This window comes from Vipera berus, assembly GCF_964194415.1.
Source record: "Vipera berus genome assembly, chromosome: 1".
NCBI classification, from domain to species: domain Eukaryota; kingdom Metazoa; phylum Chordata; class Lepidosauria; order Squamata; family Viperidae; genus Vipera; species Vipera berus.
Window position 1 is genome coordinate 114,732,996 of NC_138202.1, and position 18,430 is coordinate 114,751,425.

The 18,430-nt window shown below is 45.1% G+C and overlaps 1 protein-coding gene across 1 annotated transcript in view; it reads left to right on the top strand.

Annotated features, from left to right (window-relative positions):
* LOC308670486 (acyl-CoA (8-3)-desaturase-like) overlaps positions 1 to 18,430 on the top strand; it is a gene marked incomplete at both ends in the record, with an annotated part of 46,977 nt that overhangs the window by 14,985 nt on the left and 13,562 nt on the right. The window contains 2 exons of the mRNA XM_081332018.1: positions 1,573 to 1,674; positions 15,014 to 15,142. Coding sequence (XP_081188144.1) covers positions 1,573 to 1,674; positions 15,014 to 15,142 — 231 coding nt within the window. The remainder of the gene's footprint in view (positions 1 to 1,572; positions 1,675 to 15,013; positions 15,143 to 18,430) is intronic.

Here is an 18,430-nt window from a genome sequence, read left to right on the forward strand (position 1 = left end):
TCCATCTTTCATCATATCCATTATCTCAGAATTTCTTATATTCCTATTCTTTTTAATCTTTTCTGGCAATTCTATATTTTTCAGACCAAACACTTTCTTTTTCACACACAGCAACAGATCAGATTCCAATTCCTCAAATTGGTAATCAGGTTCAGCTATTATTTCCTGCCTTTGGATATCCTCTTGACTTTGCCAAACTGTTACTGACTCATCAATTTCTTTGTTTATATTTTCAAATAAAGCCTGTAATTTGCAGAACATTATTTTTCAGCTGCCTCCCAAACTATTTTGTCTCCTTTTAGAGGCATGAGAAACACTTTTATTCTCAAGGACACGAGAAGCAAATAAATCATAACAGCTTCTACAGGGAAAGGGTCTCTGCCCCCCCCCCATTAAAGAAAGGGAAATTTTCCCATCAAAATTTAAGAGATGAATACCACTATTTTAAAAAAGAAAAGAAAAAGAAAAATGCTAGAAGAAACAAAACTTATAGTATCAGCTTGTGTAAATGTAAGTCCCACCACAACTTCTTTATGGTTAAAAACAAATAGTTTAAAATTTGATAATAAGCAATGGAAGAACAGGAAAAAAGTTGTAAAAGTCCAACAAGGAGTTCTAAAATAGGTCAGAAATCAACTAGTCATAAATCAAGAGGCTGTGAAGCTTCAAAAATTGCAATTAAACCCAGGCATACTTAAGAAAAATGAGCAACTGAAGGGAAAATGTGGGAAGAGACCAGACCTTCCAATCACACCTTACCAAGAATTGAAGACATCTATACTCCCTGTTCTTCATTGGTGCATAATCGTCTGAAGTTCTTCTTGGGTCCTTCCTAGTCTCGTGTTGAAAGAATGGAGGGCAAAGCTACCCAAAACCCAACTCTGGTGTTAAAATCTGTTAACCACACCATCATGGGGTAGGGGCCTGCTCAACAAATGATTCATTAGAAAAGAAGGATATTGGGTCCATCTCATCTTATATCTCAAATCTCCCATTCTGAAGAACAGTAATAGCAATAGCCGTAGCACTTAGACTTATATACTGCTTCACAGTGCTTTACAGCCTTCTCTAAGCTGTTTACAGAGTCAGCATATTGCTCCCAACAATCTGGGTCCTCATTTTACCGCCCTCGGAAGGATGGAGTCAACCTTGAGCTGGTGGGAATTGAACTGCAGAACTGCTGGCAGCTGGCAATCAACAGAAGTAGCCTGCAGTACTGCATTCTAACCACTGCGCCACCATGGTTCTTGATGGAACACAAATAGAAATACATCACTAAAAAAACCAACCATGTCTTCCCACTGTCTATCACGTTTGTGGAAGATGGTTTTATCTACAATTATATTGTAGAAAAGCTTTCTTGTGCACATCCTGTTTGGAATGTTTCTCTGGGTGGCTGCCCCTTTGACTGAATAAAAAAAATCCTAGAATGAATTTTTATTTTAGTTATCCTAGCAATTCTTTCATAGTTATTACAAACACCACTGCATATAGTGGGAAAGCTCCAATCCAGGAGATGTAGGAGTGAGACAAAAGATGGCCATTCTGTTGTGTATCACCCTTTCCTTTTAGTCTCAAGCAGGCTGGCTGCAACACGATTTGGGGCATCTTTCAGTCTTCAGCAATCCAAAATGGAACCATCATTTTCATGAATTTGTGATGTGCTATTTAAAGGTAAGTAAGGTATATTATTTTTAGAATGTTCCACAGAATTGAAGGGAAGGAATATGGAATATTGTAAATACACCAGAAAAAGTTTCATCAGTAAGTATCAAATGTGTTGTGTTATTTATAGCAGGGGTGTCAAATGGGATTCCCTTTGTCCCATTCTCACTCAAAGAACATAGAAAGCTCTCTTACATTAAATCAAACTAGTTGTTCATTTATCTCATTACTGACTACACATTAAGAATGTAATTTCACTTGTAATAAACAATATGAATGTGCAAATTAACTGAGAGCCAATCCAAATTTAAGATCTGAAGGTGGCAAGACTTGATACATATAGGACAGTGGTTCCCAACTGTCCTGGCTCCACAGAGTGGCATTGGTGGCCAGGGTGGTGGTGAGGGAGGGGATGGTTTCACATGTGCAAACTAAACCCCTGCATGTACAAATAAAGCTTTGCGAGCTTGCCTACCACTTACACGGCCCAGTTCCAAATAGGCCAAAATCCAGAACCGGTCCATGGCCGATGGGTTGGGAACCCTAGGATAGTAGATCTGAGATCAAAATCCATGTCAAATAAATTCAAGAAAGTTGTTTGTTTTTTTACTTGAATGGGAAAGCATCAAAATGTCTATAGCTGTCTCATTTGGGGTGCAGAATAAAATGAAAATAACAGAGGTAGTAGACACCTTTGAGGACATTGACACTGCAAATTTTGAGATGAGTAGATTGAAAGGGTTCTATAGAATTTTGACATAAATTTTGAAACATTCCTCTTCTACTCTTTTAAGGCAGAAAAAATAGGAATGAAAAAGAGCAGCACAGTCTCTTAGTTCTCCAAAACAAAAAGTGTATAGAGCAGCCATACTGAAGTAAAACAGAAAACACTCTAGTCAAATTTAATAAACTAGAAAAAGCAGGTTATGTGCTATGGTGACAATGTTTTTTTTAAAAAAAAAGACTGAAGAATGTTTCTGTATGAGAAGCAGAGTCAGAGTTGGGGGAGCAGAGTCAAGAGAGGAATCATCCTGGAGTCATTATGTTCCCACAAGTAGCCCAACTCCAGCCCTTCTTGAAGTCCTCTAACTCTTACGCAGTGACAATTTAATGAAGACCATTAGTTGAATAATTTGTGTATGGGCATGAGTAGTAAAGCAGCTTCACTGGAATTTAACATGTGGTCCTTGTAATGTATTGGCCTTAATTGCTGAAATCAGTTGCACAATGTAGTGTCCTTAATTGCTGTACTTAAGTGAATGATTGCTTAATGGTTCTTGTTGCTGCAACCCAGACTGCCTGTCTCCAAGCTGTTAACTATGTTTTGGGCGGGAATTGTTACTTTAAATCTATTGGTTGCCGCCTAGAGGCGAACCATATATATAGCTTTTCAGCAGTCATTAGGACTACTTCTGTTGTTACTTAACAAACATGCTTGCTGTTTCACTGCTCTGCCTTGTCAATGCCTAACCGAACCAAGAACATAACAGTAGCGATGAAGGTGGGATATGCTGCTTAACTGAGAGAGCTTGAAGTCACTAGGGGGTGAGGCCAGCACCAGAGCCTGGCAGGAACTATGTCCACCCCTCAGTCTGCCAGCAAGCCACACTGGAGACCCCCACACCCTGAGGATCCATCCTAGGGCCAGCACAGAAGCCAGCATCACAAGGCATTGTGAGCAAGAAGCAACTCACCATGGCGAAAGTTGGAAAACTGGAAGAATTTGATGTGGCACACCACAAGAGATGGAGTTCTTACATCTCTCGTGTCGAGAATTACCTCCGTGCTAACCAGGTTAGCAAAGATGGGTTGAAGGCCACGACACTCTTGTGTGTGTGTGGCCCAGCTACCATCGACATAGCTGAGAACCTGGTCGCCCCTGCTCCACTCGAGTCGGTCACCTATGTGGATCTCAAGAAGAAGCTCTGGGACCACTTTGAGCCAAAACTATCCATCATAGCATGGAGGCATGCATTTGAGCAGCGGGAGCAACAGGCTGGCAAGTCTGCAACCAAGTTCATAGTCACCCTCCTACAGGCGTCTCAGCTTTGCAACTTTGCAGATTTGGAGGAAAGACTGAGGGACCGTTTAGTCTGTGGACTGCCAAACTGAGAGCTCCAGCAGAAGCTGTTAACCAAGGAGACCCTCTCATTACAAGATGCTTTGAAGGAGGTAATGGCTGACGAAGCCGCCATAGGAGTTGTTAAAGCATTGCAGCCCTCCAAGAGCATGCCCAGCCCAGCAGCCGTCCACCATGAGGACGCCGAGCATACGGAAGACTTTGATTTTGACTTTGAAGTTGATCAGCTGCAGAAGCAACCACAAAAGGGACAGAGGCCAGCTGAGAAGGCAGTTCCTTTCCCTAGATGCATGGGCTGTGGAAGCCGCCATCGACACTCAGAATTCCGGTTCTGAGCAGCAACATGCCAGGCATGTGGCAAACCAGGCCACACCGCTGCCATCTGCAGAGGTCACCAGAGGGATGGTCCACCAGAAGATGCATTCAGGAGAGGTACCAGGGCTCCGGGGCAACACCGAGTAGGCTTTTGCTCCAGCTGGAGGAGCATGTTCCGCACTGGTGCCAATCACCCCCTTAAGCAAAAGTTTAGAATCAAGGTCAAGCTTCAGGGAGTTCCATGCAACATGGAACTGGACACAGGGTCAGCCCTGTCTATAATTTCCCAAGGGACATTCAGGCACATTTGCAATTGCAGCAGCAGATGGGCCAAACTCCAGCCATTTAACCTATTGCTAATGGACTTCCAAAACTCCCGTGTAGCAGTCAAAGGTGAAGCCACACTTCAGGTGCAATTCAAGGGGTTTGAGGCTCCACTAGATGTCATAGTGGTGGAAGGCCAATGCACAAGCCTCATCAGCCTCGATTGGTTTGATGCCTTGGGCATCAAAGTAACTGGAATTCACAGGACACAAGTGGCAGACCTGTCTGCAGTCTGCCAAGGGTTTGCTGATGTCTTCAGCCCAGGTTTAGGGAAGTACAAGCGCTCCTATTGCTCTTCACCTTGATTCTACAGTAACCCTGATATGGATCAAGCCTCGGAAAGTGCCTTTCGCCCTCAAGCCGAAAAGAGACACAGAGCTGGACAAGCCACATTCTGGCATTTCTACAGGGAGGTCGCGTCTTCCGCAAAGCGGGGCTGAAACTAAAAAAGGAGAAGTGCAACATTGGGGTAGACTCAACCGAGTTCCTCGGTTACCGCATAGATGACACTGGCATTCACCCAGCGGATTCAGAGGTAAAGGCAATCAACCAGACTCCTAGCCCTAAGTTTAAGGGGGAACTTCAGGACTTCTTGGGACTGCTGAATTTTTATCATGCCTTCCTCCCTCATAAAGCTGCAGTGGCAGAGCCATTACACCGGCTCTTGGACAAGAAGGCCCAGTGGCAGTGGATGAGCGTCCACGAGAAAAGCTTCGCAGCAGTCAAATCACTACTGAATTCAAAGTCAGTACTCACTCACTTTAGTGAAAAGCTGCCTGTGTCAAGCCCTGTGGGCTTGCCACTTCAGGGAAGGGAAAGGGAAAAGAATTTCCCTTTGCCTGGGAATCCCTCTGCCTGACGTCCGAGCAGCTGAGGCTCCTGGCTGCATGCTGGACTGCTGGAGACAACGCTGGAGGGGGGAGGTGGAGGCCAGCTATGCTGGTTTTAGGGACGGACACCGGATGCTGGCTGGTTGGATGGCGGTTGGAGCTAAGGGGATTGCCTGTATATAAGGTACTGGGAGCAAGTCACTCCCAGTGCTTACTTTATCTGCTGTTAATTGCCATCAATAAACACTGGTCAGAATGTTCCTACCTAGCCAGCTACCTTGTTGACCATCATTGATCATTTGTGGAACCAGGGCTGGTAAGGACTCTGAAAGAAAAGTTAGCACTGCTTTATTTGTTCCTCCCCATTACCCTTGTGCTTCTTTAGGGAATGGCTGAAGGGACACAGGAGGTGGCACCTCTGGGTGATGGAGGAGAGACAGCTGAGGTAGTAGCACTAAGTCCTGCTGAGGGAAATGGAGGTGGTGAACCAGTGGTGCGGCCCAAAGTGCTTGAGGCTCGACCTGCAGGTCCAGTGAGCAATACCCAGACATCTGCAGGGGTGGCACAGGATGCAGGGGCCTCAGGGGAATGGTGGCACAGTTCAGCTGTCACTGGCTTTGCTACTGGCTCAGGAAAACCACCGGTAGGCCCCATGATGGAGTAGAGAGAGAGGCGTTTGACTGAGGATGACAACGAAGATTGGAGCTATTCCACGGCTCCCAGACAATACACGCTGGATGCGCTAAGAGACTGGTTTGGTGAGGCTGGGGTTCAGGATCCCCCCTATGGCCAAGGGTGGAGGCGGGATCTGAGACAGCTTCGTGGCCACAGATGCTGATACAGCCAACCCAGGTGGGGCCAACCCGGTTCTGATTGGCTAGCCCAAGGTTGAGGGTAGGGGCCAGCCACACTACTCATATCCCGGTGACAGAGGCCCATAACCAGGGCATACAGACAGGACAATCGTGGCCACCATGGGATGGCAGGTCACCGATGGCTCCAGGCAGAACCCCTATCAGGCGACCAGTCCCAGTGGATGGATCCTCGGCCCAGCGTTCTACACCTGTGATGGACACTCTGCACGGTCCAGGTTGGCCCTTGGGGCCATGGGGTCAAGGGATGGCCTGGAGTCCTCCACCATTGAAGGTGACCTTTGGTGGAGACCCGGATTGGTTGGCTATGTTTCTCTGCCAGGTTATTAGCCATGTGGACCAATATGCCTGCTTTTACCCATCCCAGTGGGGATTGGTTGTGGCAATAGCAGGGCTACAAGGCGAAGCCGTGGAATGGGCAGCAGATCTATATAGTGACCACGCCAGAGCGCTGGCTGATGCCAGTTTATATCTGGATGTCTGTGGTCCCGTTTTGAAGATGTCTCATGCACCCAGTGGGCTGAAGGGGAACTGCTGGCGCTGAAGCAGTGGGGTTGGTCCGCAGTCGAGTATGTGCGTGAGTTCCGGTGGGTGGCCAGGAGGTCATGGCCTGAACGTTTGTTGATCCACCACTTCCAGGCTGGTTTGGTCCGAGACCTGCGCCATGCATGTGTCTTCTGAGGTGTCCCAAATCATCTACAGGACTGGTTTCATGTGGTGGTGGACCTGGACGCAGGCCTGTGGGAATTCCAGGCAAAGGGGGAGGGACCACCAGCTTTGTGTAAGACTACGGAGAAACCAAGAGATGATGGATGAAGGACCCAGGGTCCTGGTCTGTGTTTCCCTGGGGTCAAACCTCAGCCATCGATTAGATGTTTTTGTTGCAACCAACCAGGACATTGGGTAGCGGAGTGCCCAGTCCCCATCAACCAGGGGATTCCCGGGAAGTCCGGGGCGACACTCAAGTGGATCAGAGAGAAGCTGTGGGCAGTGCCTCAGGCAGAGGGGTCCACCCCTTGAAGGGGTATCCCGGAGGAGGAGGAGGCAACTACTGCCACACGATGCCAACTGGTGGCCCATGACAGCGAGGAGGAGCTGACAGAGGATCCAATGGTGAGTGAACCCATACGACCATTTGCAATTCCCATCATCTTGACGAGTTCACAACAGGGCATCGTGAGGAGTACAGGGCCCTGATAGATTCTGGTTGTACTGGTTGCCTAATCAGCAAATCTGTGGTGGTGGAGGTAGGGATCAGAGTAAGGTAGCTGGCCAAACCCGTTCGGTTTGAGAAGGTGGATGGTTCCCTCCTGGGAGGCGCACTGGTTACCCTTATATCAGGACCAGTAAGGCTAGAGATGGGGGCCCATTGGGAAGTCCTCCGATTCATCGTGGTCCCGTCCATGACTGAGGCTGTTATTTTGGGGCTAGCATGGCTAGACAAGTGGGGTCCCACGATTTGGTGGGAAGGGGGCTACTGTAAGCTATGGATTGGTGTTGGCTCCCGACCGCCTGCCCAAGAACAAGCAAACAAGGGCAGAGAGAGATCCAGGGAGGCACTCGTAGAACAGGAGAGCACGCGGAAGAAGGTCCCCTTCCCAGAGGTTTACACAGACCTTGCTGAGGTGTTCAGCGAGCATGAATGTGATGCACTACCTCCTCACTGGCCAACCGATTGTGCCATCGACATCCTGCCGGTGGCCAAACTGCCAAAGCTTCAGATGTATGCCATGACGCCTAAGGAGATGAAGGAACTGAGACAATATATTGATAAGAACTTGGCAAGGGGTTTCATCCAACTGGCAAGATCACGGATTGCAGCTCCAGTGCTCTTCAAGGAGAAGAAGGATGGATCCCTATGCCTGTGTGTAGACTTTCATGGCATCAACGGGGTTTGTGTCGAGAACAAATATCCCCTACCTTTGATGAAGGACCTATTGGCCCATCTGGCCAAGGGGAAGGTGTTTACAAAACTCGACTTTCGGGAAGCATATTACAGGGTCTGGATCAAAAAAGGAGATGAGTGGAAGACGACGTTCAACTGTCCATTAGGCAGCTACCAGTTTTGAGTCATGCCATTCGGTTTGCAGGGAGCCCCTGCGGTGTTCATGCAACTCATTATTGAGGTTTTGCACGAACACTTGTACCACAGGGTGCTTGTGTATTTGGATGACATCCTGATCTACTCCTCCATCATGGCAGACCACGTCCGACTAGTACGATAGGTGTTGGAAAAACTGCTGAGGGCCCAACTCTATGTGAAGCTGTCCAAATGTGAGATCCACCAAACCCGGTTGGATTACCTAGGGTACCGAATATAGGGGGAGGGGGTGGAGATGGACCCAGGTAAAGTCAGGGCTGTGCTGGAGTGGCAGGCCCCAAGAACCCGCTGTCAGCTGCAAAGCTTCTTGGGGTTTGCCAATTTTTACTGGCAATTCATCCCCTCCTTTGCTGCCATCGCCTTACCCCTAATGGACCTGCTCCGTACTCGACAAGCAGCAGCCAAGCCACGCACCGGTCAACATCTGGCATGGTCGTTGGCCTGCCAAAAGGCCTTTGAGGACCTAAAGGCCCTCTTTGCTAAGGAGCCAATTCTACTGCATCCAAATCCCGACTTGCCATATATCATCCAAGCTGACACCAGCGACGTCGTGGTGGGAGCAGTGATACTCCAGAGAAACAGCCAAGGGATGTTACAGCCCTGTGCCTACACCTCCTGTAAGCTAACAGATACAGAACGAGCATGGGCAATATGGGAGAAGGAGGTGTTCGCTCTACGGTGGTGGGCATTGGCAACATGGCAACATTTTCTGCAGAGCGCAAAGGAACTGTTTGAGGTGTGGATGGATCACAAAAATCTGGAGGCTTTGAAGACACCACAGTGCCTGTCCCCAAAACACATACAGTGGGTGCAATACTTTCAGCACTTCCGCTTTTGGTTACTGTATGTACCAGGGGGCAAAAACTTTCTGGCAGACACACTGTCACACATGCCCCAATATAAGAGCAAGCGGAAGGAGGTAGTACAAGCCATTATGCCTCCCTTCAGGCAAGCGGTGGCGCAAGTGGTTGCACACCATCCGTCCAGCAACCTGGTCCAGGAAATGCAGAAGACCACCCAAGACAATCCCTGGCTGCGGGACCACCAAGCCCTGCTAACAAAAAGGGATGGACTGGCATGGAAGGGCAATAAGTTATATGTCCCACAGGCAGTGAGGATAAGGGCATTGCAAAAATGCCATGATGTAAAATAGGCAGGACACTTCAGATTCTTCAAGACCCTGCACCTAGAAAGATGCCAATTCTGGTGGCCCCAGATGAAGATGGATATCGAAGCCTACGTACAGGGCTGCCCTGTGTGTGCCACTGCAAAGCCTCATACCAGGAGGCCACCAGGGCTGCTGCAGAAAGTGACGGATCCAACTCGACCATGGGAGGAGATAGCAATGGACTTTGTTGTGGAACTGACAGAGAGCCGTGGTTACACGGTGATCTGGACAGTAGTCGACCTTTTCTCCAAGTAGGTCCATTTTATACCATGTAAGGGGTTACCGTCTGCGTGGAAACTCGTTAAGATGTTCATCACACAGGTATACCGCCTGCACGGGGTGCCCCGGTGGATAATCTTGGATCAGGGGTTGCAATTTACAGCCCGCTTCTGGCGTGAGTTCATCTGTTCCATCGGGTCATCTCAGGGACTCAGCTCGCCATACCACTCCAGTACCAACAGGGAAGCAGAACGGGCCAACGTGATGGTGGAGCAATAACTATGGTGCTATGTCTCCTATCAGCAGAACGATTGGGCTGACATGTTACCATTTGCAGAAGTGGCATACAATAATGCAGTGCATAGCAGTACCGGTTTGACCCCCTTCTGGGTGGTACATGGTCTGGACTTCATCCTGATCCCCGAGTGTTTGCAGTGGGACCCCTCTCCCTGTCAACCATAGGACTGGATAGCCCACCTTAAGGGGGCTTGGGGGGATGTGAAGAGGGCCTTAGTACGAGCGGATGAGGCTGCAAAGGTGCAGGCAGACGAGAAAAGGATGCCCCAAAAACCTTTTCGGGTGGGGGACATGGTATATTTATCAACCAAGTACCTCCACTTGATGCCATGCAAAAAGCTGGGACCAAAATACCTAGGGCCATTCCGGATCACACAGATCATCAACCCAGTAGCCATTCAGCTACAGCTATCCCAGGTCCTGGGGAAGATACAGCCGGTCTTCCAGTCCAGCCTGCTGAAATCGGTAGAGGGGACCCCCTTGAGGCCTGTAAAAAAAGCTCCAGGACCCATTACGGGGGACCATTATGAGGTGCAAGAGATACTGGACTCCTGGCTCCTGCAGGGCCGGTTGCAGTACTTAGTGAGGTGAAAGGGATACCCTATCACAGAGGCCTCATGGGTGGGGGAAGCAGACGTTCAGGCTCCTCAACTGGTAAGGAGATTTCACCGACAGTATCCCAGAAAGCTGGGGGGGGGGTTAGCTAAACTATCTGCCACAGCAGGTGATTAATCATTTGTGTCTCCTAATTTTCCAAGTGGAGCCCTGGTAGAGGTGCCACCTGTTAAGCCCTGTGGGCTTGCCACTTCAGGGAAGGAAAAGGGAGGGGAATTCCCCTTTGCCTGGGAATCCCTCTGCCTGACCTCCAAGCAGCTGAGGCTCCTGGCTGCATGCTGACTGCTCTCTCTCCGGCTGCCGAATAGCTGAGGCTCCTGGCTGCATGCTGGACTGCTGGAGACAATGGTGGAGGGGGGAGGTGGAGGCCAGCTATGCTGGTTTTAGGGACGGACACTGAATGCTGGCTGGTTGGATGGGGGGTGGAGCTAAGGGGATTGCCTGTATATAAGGCACTGGGAGCAAGTCACTCCCAGTGCTGACTTTATTTGCTGTTAATTGCCGTCAATAAACACTGGTCAGAACGTTCCTGCCTAGCCAGCTACCTTGTTGACCATCATTTATCATTTGTGGAACCAGGGCTTGTAAGGACTTTGACAGCCTGTCTGCATCGCGTGTGATGCATCACCATACAGGTAGGGGCAGTGTTGAGCCATTTGAGGCCTGATGGGAAACAGACTCCCATTGCTTACTACTCCGCTGTCATCAGCGGAGTGCAATTACGTTCAAATTGACAGAGAGGCCCTGGCCATAATGGCCAGCATAAAAAAGTTCCATGATTACTTATATAGCTGCCATTTCACTGTCTTCATGGACCACAAGCCACTTCTAGGGTTGTTCACCATGAAGCAGACACCCCAGATTCTGTCCCCATGAATGCTGAGGTGGTCTATCTTCCTTTCAGCTTACAGCTATGAGCTGATTCACAAACCGGGCAAGGAAATGGGCTATGCAGATGGCCTTAGCAGGTTGTCCCTGCTTCACATAGAGCCAGCTGTGTACATCCTGGCTATCCAGGATTTGCCAGAATCTTCCCTTCATGCCTGGGATGTGGCTTCTGAGACAGCCGCTGACAAAACGCTTAGCCGCGTGTTAAACTGAGTGCACACAGGACGGCTGGACAAATGTCCAAGGCCAGAATTCCAGAGCTTCTTCATGAGGAGAGATGAGCTCTCAGCTCATAAGGGGTGCATTGTTTGGGGAGTTGGGTCATAGTCCTGAGCTCATTAAGGACCAGGGTATTAGCGTCGTTGTATGAGGGACATCCGGGAATAGTCCGGATGAAGGCACTTGCGAGGAGCTACTTTTGGTGGCCTGGGCTGGATAAAGATATTGAGGCCCAAGTACACAGCTGTTTCACATGCCAGGATTTGAGGCCAGAAATGCCTCAAGCCCCTGTCCACCGATGGGAAGCCACACATACGTTGTGGTCAAGAATCCACGTCAATTTTGCCAGGCCATTACAAGGACAGAGTTCACCCCAGTTCTGGTCTACCCAGCCTGGCAGGTGAACGGGTAGACCGGTAGTCCCCAGTGACCCCTAGACATTTGGAACGCTCACGACGACCGCCTAAATATTTGCAGGACTATGTCAAGCATTTGAGAGGATGAGTTATCTAGGGGGAAGGGGTGTAATGTATTGGCCTTAATTGCTGAAATCAGTTGCACAATGTAGTGTCCTTAATTGCTGTACTTAAGTGAATGATTGCTTAACGGTACTTGTTGCTGTAACCCAGACTGCCTGTCTCCAAGCTGTTAACTAAGTTTTGGGTGGGAATTGTTACTTTAAATCTATTGGTTGCCGCCTAGAGGTGAACAGTATATATAGCTGTTCAGCACCCATTAGAACTGCTTCTGTTGTTACTTAACAAACATGCTTGCTGTGTCACCACTCTGTCTCATCAATGCCTAACTGAACCAAGAACATAACAGTCCTGATTCTTTGCATGTGACAGTTTCCATCCAATTTTTCCATATCATCATCTTTCTCCTCATTTTTAAAGATGGCTTTCCCCATAAGGTCAATTTGGCATGGGAAAAACAGTCAGTTTTTTAAAGTAGACATTCCATTCCATAACTTTCTAAATAATGTAATTGTTTTCAGAGGTATCAGAGCTTGAGTATATTTAGATCTTAATACTGTCCATCCAACCAAAGGTGCTTTATGTTTATATTCCAAGGTTGCCCAAGTTGGAAAATTAACCCCAATTGTTAGCTTTCAGGATTTAATGCTTGACAATAAGTAAGCATGATAGTTCCAGATTCTAAAAACGGAATCCTCTCTCATTAATTGGAAATTGGCCTTTCTGTAAAGAGATTCTCAGAATCAAAGAAGCCCATCAAAATTTTCTAAAGAAGAAATTTATTTTCTGAAAATATTTTTTAGATTTTTAAACTGGAATTCTTCTCAGAATATAAATTAATCTTGGAATAACATACATTTTGAGAGCATTCATCTTTCTCCCAAAGGGTAAGGTTTAATGACACCCATCTATTGATATCTGAAGAAATACACACACACACCCAATTTTATTTATATTACATGTTGTATTCTTTGATACATATATTTAATGCCTTTGGTGAAAATATGAAACTGATATTTAGCAGATGGGTAACCCAATTTTCACCTATTGGAATCAGTTCTGATTTGGGAAAGTTAATAGAATATTCTGCTGTTTTGCATCAATACTAAAATAACTGTATAAGGTTTAGAAACAAAATAATATGGGGATTTGTATTCGACTGAGTTATACAGGACTCCATAGATAATTCTATGTTGTCTAATAGCACAAGTGAACAGTTATTAAATATACATAAATAGATTATTAAATATTAATTGAAATAATAATGTAGATATTAAAAAGTCATTTCTCATCCAAGAAGCTTCTTCAGCTCTGACTGGATGAGAAGTGAAACATCTTCAAAGAAAAAAAATAGAAAGTCCAGTTGCTCTTGAAAAAGCATTTTTGAGACAACCATGACCTGGATGACTAAGAATCTCCATAGACACATCCTTGTCTAATTTCTCTAAATAATGGGAAAGTGGGAGAAAAATGTCATTACATTTTACTTTAGATGCAGATATAATATCTTAATTCATTTCATGAATTCCAAGGGATTTTCATATCTGTTTAATACAATAAATATATATTGCTTGTGTATTTTATCAAAAGTTTTTCAGCATCAAATAACGATTACAAGTTGATCTTTATTTTTAGTCTATTATATCTACAACTAATCCTATATTATCTGCTGCATGCCTAATTTTTATTAACGCTGCTAGATCAATTTTAATAACAAACTATTTCCTATCTATTTGCCAACACTTCTATTAAAATCTTTGTATCAACATTAGCAATGAAATCAGATGAAAATTAGCGTACCAGGTGTTATCTTCACCTGTTTTTGATACAACTGTAAGATAAGCCTGATTAAATCCTGGTAATAAAATTCCCTGATCAATAAGCCTGATTAAATGCCAGTGATAAAATTCCCTGATCAATAAGCCTGATTAACTGCTAGTGATAAATAAGGTAGGAAAATACAGGACACAAATCTAACAAGGACATAAATCTACAGGTGAGTCAAAAAAGAATAATGATAAAATGGTGTGGAGGCAAGGAAGAGCAAGATTCATTAAAAGCAAGACAGAGCAGAATAAAGTTAGTCCTCAATTTTGTATTCTGTTTTTTCCCTAGACAACTCTCTCTAAATACACAAACAGTAGAGCACCACATCTTCCAGTGCTTTGATAGACAGGGTTTGAAAAGGTGATAAAACTCCTTTGCCACCTACTTAAAGTTAATATCAGAGAGCTCAGTACAGTACTCAAATTCCCCCAGCTTTGTCCAAATATGCAATGAATGCTTGAGATTTTTCAAAGCTGCATTTAATCTTCAAACTGTTTTTGAACCTCTCCAAGATAATTCGGAGTCGGCTGATTCAACCTCTCAAATTTGTTTGAAAATTTGATTCAAAGATTCAGTGGAATCTCCTCTATGTCATGGTTCCGGCAGATGAAACCCTTCAAAAGAACTTCGAGGCATTATTTTCCTTAAAGAATCTTTTATTTGGGAAACAAAGTATCGGCACTACATAGTTGAACCCAAAAACTAAATTCCCCTCCCCTGGATACAAAGTAACAACATACAATTCCCACCCCCAATAAACAGTCATAAAGCACATTCCCCAATTAGCTTAAAGCATGGGCTTTCTCCCCAACTCTCCAGCCCGCCTAAAGGTTATCAGCTCTGGACCCAGTTTGTCCTTGGGTTCCCATGGCAGAGTTATTATTATGGCTAATTGAGCTTGCATCCGAAACCCCCCTCCCTGCACCAACTAATTCTAAGAGTAAGAAAAAGGGGGGGGAGAAAATGGCTGCATTTTCATCTGTTGTCAAAGCAAGAACATCCGATGTTAGCATGTTAACACTCTATATTGCCTCTTCAAAGCAAAATACTGCTGTAGTAAATAGTCAAGTAATCTTTTAAAAGTGCCTGAATGCTTTCTTTCACTCTTCCTCTACAGGGACTTTCAGCTAAATGGTGGTCTTTGCGCCATTCCCAGCATCATTGTAAACCCAACTGTTTCCAGAAAGACCCAGATATTGCAGCTCATCCTGTTATTTTCTCATTAGGGGAACCTCTTTCTTTGGAGGTAAGAAGCAACAGATTTTACTGAACCCTGGCCTTTCAGATCAGATCAGAAACTGTTTAGCCATTCTATTATCAATGTTTAGATTTGAACACAGTATAATTCTTCTGGATAAGATGGCCACAACAAAAGTGAATTTCCATACACCTTTTAAGACTGAGAGAAAGTGACTGGTCAAGGTCACCCAGTTGGCTTTGCCCAAGGAGAGACTAGAACTCAAAATCTTGTAGTTTCTAGCCTGATAGCTTAACTACACCAGACTGAATCTCCTGTTATAGCTCATAGCTATAGACAGGGCTTTTTTTCCCCATAGAATGCTCAGAATGGCGTTCTGGCACCTTTTTTTGCACACACACACGCAAAAAAAAGCCAAAAGAAACTGTTCCAGAGAGTCAAATTCTCCTCAGCAGCACACCAAGGAGGCAGCCAGGTTGCAGAGCACCAGAATGCATCACAGTGATGAGCCTTCAGATGGCTCAAATCGAAGGAAATGCGATCTGTACGGGCTAATTCAAAAGTGGGAGGTTAAGAAGGGCCAAGTGTGAACAGGTTGCCTAGCAACCTGCTTAAACAGTCTCTGTAACTGTCAGCTCCCGGTGCCTTGCCTTTTTTAAGCTGGGAATTAAAAAAAATGCTAAAAAGAAGGCAATAGAGTGGTATCAAGGAAAATGTATAGATATAGCCAGCAGACATTTAGAGAACCTTTATTTTTCATACACTGTTCGAATTTTGTTTTAATGCCATGGTGATACACAATCAAATGTATAACATCTGTATAACAAAGTTTTGGATGATGGAATTATTTTTTATCTAAGGATAACTAATGATAACAGCTCTTAAATCTGTTATTTTGTTTTATTTTTGCACAAAAATTGTATATTTGTATAATGATACAGCTCTTAAATCTGTTATTTTGTTTTATTTTTGCACAAAAATTGTATAATTACACAAAAATTGTAAAATTGCATTCCATTATATTTAGAATATGTTCTTAGAATGTATTGGTGTTGAAATAATTAGTGCACACATATACCTAAAACCAGTTTATTGCATTTGGCAATTGTACTAAAAAATCTCATTGTCAACCAATATAATTCATTTAATTTGAAATCAAGTGGAAAATTGATTTAAATTATTTTATTAAAACAAATTAATGGTAATTCTTTTATAAGAAGTTGCCTCAAACAAAATGAAATTTAAATACATTGTGCATTGTGAATGTTTTCTATTGCATTCCTTAAATACCATACTTATTCTATCTTATCCCAAGAGACCTTGAGTATTTTTATGGTGATCAATGTAACAGGAAGATAAAGAAGAATGCTTTGGAAGCATAAGAATGTAATTGTGTTTCTAAATGTCCTACAGTCATGCAAAGGAATAGTACATTACAGAGGAATCTGATTTGTGATGTGTGCCATGTGTTCAATTAATGTAGCTTGAAAAATAATAGCAGTTGCATATACAGTATACATATGGCATGGTGGTTTCTTCGGTCAACAAATTATGAAGCCCACCAAACTTCATAGAACTACAACATGCTACTGAGGTGCTCGTCTGGATATTATATAGTATGAATAATATTTACCTTAGAACATTAGCATATTTGAACAAAACAACTGGAGTCATTTGAGATTTTATAGGCTCTTTAACTCAAGCTATCAGACTTCACACCAGGACATGACTCAATTAATTTAGAATCCTTTTTGCATACAAAAATAAAACCATATATACAACAGATGAAAGGCCCTTTGCAATGAAAAAAATGGATGTCTCTAGATCAAGCATGTCAAACTGTTGGCCCACGGGCCAGATGCATCACAACGAAACCGTGCCCACCCCATTGCAAGCAATGGGCGGAAAGTACGATACATCATGCAATGTCACATGACATCACGAGTTTGACATGCCTGCTCTAGATAGTTGAATGCTCCAAAATAAATTCTAGACCAGGCCTGTACATGAAGCCTACCAAGCACCCTTGGACAGAGCACAGACCTTTTTTTAAAAAAAAAAGTAATAAAATCACTACCACTGCCCTGAAAGTCATGTTGCCTAGTGCCTCCATGGCTTACCATGACCATGAGGTCCAACACTGTAGATGCTCCTCTAGTCACCAAATCATTGATTAGCCCACCAGCATTCTTTTGCAGACCACAAAGATTTTTAATTTATCAGTGTGGGCCTTTCCCTTCTACAAGTTGCACAAATCTCTTCTAGATTTTCCTCTTGCCTTTCCGAGTTAACTCCTTGGTCTGTCGTTGAGCAAGAATTGACTTTGTAGGGAAGCATATTGTCATTTGATGTATATTTAACTTATGTTCTACCTTTATTTACCGATTATATAATATTAGTATGCAATCCACATGGCGAGGTTTGGGGCAACTTACAATAGAAAAAATATATTTTTAAATTCATAAGTTTAAAACATAAAAGCAGGGCTTTTTTTCTCATAGAACCCTCAGAATGGCATTCCAGCACCTTTTTTTGCACCAAAAAAAAAAGCTTTTGCACAAGCTATGCTACTCCCTCTATTGAATTTCAAAAGCCTATTGGCTTTCAAAAGCCAATAGGAATTGCTGCTAAGCGTGGCAAAAGATCCAGCCGGCAAATGTTGCACTGGCAAGTTGTCTGCAGCGAGGGTGAGTAGGCAGGAACTTTGCATCCCTCCTTTCTGCCCAACTACACCATCTCAACTAGGTAAGTAAGAGAGGACAAGGAGTGGGATGTGAGTTCTGTGGAGTCCATGTGCACTCCTTCCTTGTGCTCACTCATGTCAGCCAGGCTGGTGGCCTACCCGGTGCTGGACCTGTGCCACCGTCGCCTCACCCTGTGCGCCTAACTGGCCGCCCTGCATCGCCTGGCCCACCCCACCTCCACAGCCTGCCCCGCACAGCCCCGCCTTATAGAGCGGGCCCCACTGCTCCCACAGCACCAACCGCTCCGGCTCTGGCCCCGGGGGTCAGCCCGCCGCCAACACCCCTCGCACCCATGACCGCAGCAGCACTAAACCCCCCCCCACCTCCTGCGCCCGCCAAGATGAGAGTTCCGGCACCTTTTTTTTTTTTAAGAAAAAAAGCACTGGCTATAGATAAATATTATGAATTGGACTACTGGGTAATTATCTCACTGGAATGACTTTATAAGGGTGTACAAAAGGATTCTGAGGAAAGCAGCAAGCTTTTATGGCCATGAGTGCAATCCTAAGAAGGTGTGTTAGGGAAGCAAAGTAGCAGATTGTCTGCTTGTCCAAAACCCTAATAGCTCAGGTAGGATAGAACGTGGAGGGTG